Source organism: Notothenia coriiceps, unplaced genomic scaffold (genome assembly GCF_000735185.1).
Source record: "Notothenia coriiceps isolate Sejong01 unplaced genomic scaffold, NC01 NC01_scaffold00037898, whole genome shotgun sequence".
NCBI classification, from domain to species: Eukaryota; Metazoa; Chordata; class Actinopteri; order Perciformes; family Nototheniidae; genus Notothenia; species Notothenia coriiceps.
The window spans coordinates 16,209-22,066 of record NW_011370599.1 but is presented as its reverse complement, the minus strand read 5'-3'; the positions used below and the strand labels follow the sequence as shown (position 1 = coordinate 22,066).

General features: G+C 38.7%; 1 protein-coding gene across 1 annotated transcript in view; it reads right to left on the bottom strand.

Annotated features, from left to right (window-relative positions):
• Positions 1–2,255, bottom strand: part of LOC104967867 (tolloid-like protein 2) — a 21,099-nt gene extending 18,844 nt beyond the window's left edge. Inside the window, exon 1 of the mRNA XM_010797400.1 lies at positions 2,108–2,255. Coding sequence (XP_010795702.1) covers positions 2,108–2,255 — 148 coding nt within the window. The remainder of the gene's footprint in view (positions 1–2,107) is intronic.
• Positions 2,256–5,858: the final 3,603 nt, after the last annotated feature.

Below are 5,858 nucleotides of genomic sequence, written 5' to 3'. Positions count from 1 at the left end.
CCCAAATTTTTTTTGTAAAAAAATGGTTTAAAATCCCCTTTTTTTTAAAAAAAAAAAAAAAAAAAACCCTTTGGTTTTTTTTTTTGAAACAGGGAAAAATTGAAATTTTTTTTTTAAAAAAAAAAAAAAAACCATAAAATTCTTTTTCTTTTTCCTTTTCCTTCTTTTTTTTTTTTTTCCAATTTTATTTAACTTTATTGTCGCCAAAAAAAAAAAACTTTTCAAAAAAAAATTTTTATTTTTTTTTTCCCAATTTTTCCCCAAAAAAAACTTTATTTGGGTTCGGTTTTAAAAATACCCCAATTTTTTAAAAAAAGAAAATTTTTGGGGCGGTTTTTTTTAAATCTTTTTTTTTTTTTTTTTTTGGGAAAAAAAATTTTTTAGTTTTTTTCTTACATTTTTTTATTTTATTTTTTGGGTTAACAAGATGATACAAATGTTTGTGTCAGTACTAACAGAGGCGGGGGTTTGTGTGGAAATACACCCAGACGATCAGCTTTGCAGCGTCATCACAAACGGACGTCGCTTCACGTGACGCTCCGGAGGCAAGGACGTCCCATTGCTCTTAAAACTCATTTCCCTGCTTCTCGTGGTTTCCTTGCGTCCCTCCATGCTTCCCTGGTGGGAGGGACTAGTAGTCACAGGGAAACGACGCAAGTGAGGGACGCAAGGAATCCATTTAACCGAAGTGAGAAAGGCCCTCTGAATCATTGGCCTAAGGACACTCTCACTTCAGACTCTTCACTGTCGCTGTGTTTGTTTTTCCTCACAGCTCCAACGCATTAAACTGTGTCTTGCTTCAAATGTGTGATCGAGGCACTGAAACCTCTAATACAAACATTTTATTCTAGTTCTTCTTGTAGAAACATTACGTCACTGTAATACAGTATTTGTATCTTATTGTGAGGTTAAGTGCTATTGCATATTATCTTATCTGAGAGGGACTATGCACTTAAAGGTGGGGTAGGTAAGAATGGAGAAACCAGCTCGAGTGCGCTAGAATTTGAAAATACACAACCGGAAAAAATCTGCCACTTCCTTCAGACTTCCTTACAGAGCCCCTCCTCCAACTGACAGGCAGGTAGGCCATCCAGTTATTTTAGCCGGGCCGGCTCAGATGATTGGTCGTGCTTTTTACAGCGCCACGGCTTCCACAGATGAAATGTTTTTATATATTTATTGTCAAAGCATTTAATATATTCATTGCTATCGGGATGTTAAGAGCATTCCATGGAATATAACAAAAAGTGCTTCTGAAGTGAATTACCTACCCCACCTTTAAGCAAAAAACATAAGAGATGGCAAAAATATTGCAGCATGTTTAATTGAATTTAAAGTAAGAATGTTTATCTACTGTAATATTATCTAAGAGGGGGAAAAATAGAAGGGAAATAATAATCTGATAATAGCTCAGGCCACTGGGGTCAAATAGGTGGACAGGGGATTGGGGGAGGAGGCGGTTTGTGAATTTATAATTAAGATCAAGTGAGGTTGAAAAAAATAGTTAGAAAAAACTGTATCATTTGAAATATGTATTTGTTTATTTTAATACATTCATGTACAGACATTATGCATATTTGATTACTATTAAGTTAATCAGGGTCCCTCATATTAAAACAAATTGGAGGAATTTAAAGGCCAACTTTCCTTAGGTTTGCACATTGTTTGAGACTCGGATCAAGATTAATTACTTAGGGAATTAATACTGGGAATGTTTATTTTAAGAAGTAAAAAGCTCACATACAACAGTTAATATGAGAGGGCTTGAATGCGTGAACACATCTTAATTACTGTTACAGTCATGGCAGACTTCTCTAACACAGGACATCACAAAATAGAAACACTTTCAAGGACCTTTGATTCATTTTCAAAAATGTTCAACGCCTTGATTTGTCCTCCCTCATATTAACACGCTTTCAAGTATTTCAAGGAACCAAAGTAATTTTATATGTGGTTTGTTATGTCAACACAATGTTTCAGTTATTTGATTTATATACTTTGTTACATCTCCAAAATGAATTCAAGAGGGGCATAAAGCATAAAATACCTCAGAAACATGCCAGTATTGAAATGAAGTACAATCCATATTCTAAGTATACACACTCACCTTCTGTAAGAGTAGTCGAGTTATTCTCAGTGAAGTAGACGACCACGAGGCCGATGCAGACGCCGGTCATGGCCACGAAAAGAAATATCAGACATTTTTCCAGGGTGCTGCAACCCCTGGACCGACGGCTGCCCTTCTCCTCGTCCATTTTTCCTCACAGTGGAGGAAGATGCAGCAAACTGTGCCTCGTACAACAGACCACCAGCTTATTACCCAAAGTATCTGACAGCACAGATGAACCTTGAGCTCTAGAGATGTTTGTGCTGCATGCCAGGCTGAGAGTGGTTGGATGTAAAGAGCCATAAATCAGGCATTATCATAACAACCAGTTAATGAGTGTTAAATGGTTCTTCAATCAAAAAGGGCATCAGGGTATCTTTCAAGGGACCGGATTGAAATGCAGGTCAAAGTCACGTGGCACAGAAAACCTGGTTTTAGGTGTTCAAACTACTCATTATTCTTCTGGAATATGTCACTGGATCTTATTTTTGTCATGACAATTCCTATCAATATAGAAAAACTGTTTAGACGGTAAAGAGTTTTGCATGTTTAAAGATGACAATCCAGAGTGCTGAAGAAATAAAGGATAATGAAGGTGAACAGTACAATTATTAAACAACGGAATATTTAAAGGCTTGTGAATTATTTTTTAAATCACACTGCAGTTTTTTTAATCAACTGCTGTGTCTTTTAATCTTGGTGCTCACTACAGTAGAACAGCGGGGTTTTTTTCGTAGCTGTTAGCAGCAACTTCATTATCTTAAAAACTGATGACTGAATACTTTATTCATTGCATCAACACTCAGCGTTTAATGTAGGCATAGTCAACAGCTGTAAATCACTGAAAAGGCCCTGACCAGAGTTTGCGAGGACCATATTGAAGTAAACTGAGTTAATGTCCTTGGGGGGGCATTGTGCATTTAAGAAACGTGGGGTTTACATTTTCCAATTAAAAACATTTCAGTCAGACAAGTGTTTCTTTAACATGTTTATTAGAAGCAGCATATAGTTGAGTTTGGCATCTAGGCTGGGGCCTCATCACTCCACAGATATACATAGCACGATGAGTGATGATTAAATAACTAAGGAATCTTGGTGTTATATTTGATCAGGATTTATCCTTTAACACCCACATAAAATCAATTTCAAGGACCGCCTACTTCCATCTACGTAACATTGCAAAAATCAGGCATATCTTGCCTCAAAACGATGCAGAGAAACTAGTCCATGCATTTGTTACTTCAAGGCTGGATTATTGTAACTCCTTATTATCAGGGTGTACCAAGAAGTCAGTCAAGTCGCTTCAGCTGATTCAAAATGCTGCAGCTCGTGTACTAACCAGAGTTAGGAAAAGGGACCACATTACTCCTGTTCTGGCTGCCTTACACTGGCTCCCTATAGAACACAGGATAGAATTTAAAATTCTTCTTCTCGCCTACAAAGCCCTTAATGGGCAGGCGCCATCTTACCTTAAAGAACTCATTATACCCTATTGTCCTACTAGGGCATTGCGTTCCAAGAATGCAGGGTTGTTGGTTGTTCCTAGAATCTCTAAAAGTACAATGGGAGCCAGAGCCTTTTCTTATCAAGCTCCACTTTTGTGGAATCAGCTTCCAGTTTGTGTTCGGACGGCAGACACCCTATCCGTTTTTAAGAGTGCGCTTAAGACCTTCCTTTTTGATAAAGCTTATAGTTAGGGCTGATTAGATTCAGCCCCTAGTTTTGCTGATATAGGCTTAGTTTGTCGGGGGACATCTTACTTCTTCCTTCTCTCTGTCTATACCTGTGTACTCTCATGTTCCGATTAACCCAGCTTCCCCAAATTTCTTTCTTTTTGGTGTCTATATACGCCGGGATCCGGAGTCATGGATGATCCTGCGGTCCTGTGTCATGGATTGCGAGTCCTGGATCTTGAGCCTGGTCGTGGCTGTGGTCCTGGATCATAAGTCCTGGATGGATATACTCGTGGATTCATCTTCCTATTATACACACATGCATTTCCAAACATTTGGACTACCTATGTTGCAAATGTATTATCTTTTCAATTTACACACGGCATCTATTGCACGTCTGTCCGTCCTGGGAGAGGGATCCCTCCTCTGTTGCTCTCCCTGAGGTTTCTCCCATTTTTCCCTTTAAACTGTGGGTTTTCTCTGGAAGTTTTTCCTTGTACAATGTGAGGGTCTAAGAACAGAGGGTGTCGTATTGTCATACTGATATTCTGTACAAACTGTGAAGTCCATTGAGACAAATGTAACATTTGTGATATTGGGCTATATAAATAAACATTGATTGATTGATTGATTGATTGAACTAACCCCCCGAGCCTACAGGTGGAAGCTCGGGTGGTGGTCGGGCAGCAAGCAGCGACGTGGAAGTAGCTGCAGCAATAGCAGCAAGCAATGCATGGAGAGAAATCTGGCAGCCTAAAAAGAGCGGCATATTAAGGAGACTCTGTTTGGTTGGTTGTAGAGTGGGAATGGGCGTTATGTATGAATTTAGCGTAAGTGCTCGAGTTGACTGCCTGAACTAGCTCGCAGGCTTCGCCCCGTATATGGTGAGTATTTTATACGTTTATTGCATTATTTTTAGACTCAAAATGTACAATTGAATACTTTCTGGCCTCATCATTTGCTACCCAGTAATATTAACCTGGACAATCTGGCATTGTGGAGAGGGGTTTGAAACACTGTTGAGTAATCAATAATAGAGTTAGTGAATAATTGTGTCAATCTGCTGCAGGTATTGTAAAGTGGGCTTTCAAAACGTGTCCAATGAAAACAGCTTGATGCCTTGGCTGAAAATAACTCTGTAAGTGGGCAGAGTGACGTTAAATTGAGGGCTGGAAAACTTAACAGTGAACTTAAACCCACAATTATTATTATTATTAGACTATTCGTTGTCCACTGCTAACTAGAAAATGGAATAGCCACTGCGAAAACAAGTGACTGACGGGTAATTAAAAAGGACTAAAATAAGTTGATCCCGGTCGGTAGAGCTCTGAATAGTTCCTTCATTAGATCTCCAAAATACATTTTATAGAAAGTAAACACAAGAATAAAAATATTTAGAATCTTAATAACTGCAATGTCCATCCAATTCATTATTTTTACAGATATAAAATAATGATTCTCTCTGACTGTCCAGGTGGTGAAAAGAGGGGGACTAACTTCCTCTAAAGTGGTGCAGACAATGCAACAAAAGCACTAAGTTCAGAGGATCTTCGTCTCGGGCTGAAACTCCATAGAAAAACACTTGATTGGGTTTTATCAGACTCACTTTGGGTTTATTAGAATCGGAAGCATCTTTAAAACTTAATTTTCCCCAAAGATAAAAATTCCAGTCAATTTTTTTCTCAGTGACAAAAGGCAATGTAACAAAAGCTGCTGATCTCTCCCCAGACGCTTTCTTTAGGCAGTACAATGGCAGACATCTATTGAAGACACTGTCAACAGCCAGTGTATTGGTATATGGGTGCAAGCTGTTGTGTCTGTGTTATCTATCACCTTCCCTTTCTCAGTGTGTTACACCTCCATCAGTTTGTTTTGTATCTTCTCTCGCTCCACCAGGGGACCTATGATGTATGGGCACATCTGTCAGCCATAATAAAGCAGTCTCTAATGAAGCCAAGGAAGGTGACCTTTGTGTATATACTGTATGTGTGTGTGTGTGTGTGTGTGTGTGTGTGTGTGTGTGTGTGTGTGTGTGTGTGTGACTGTGTTTTTTTGTCAAACGTGTATCCTTCGCACAT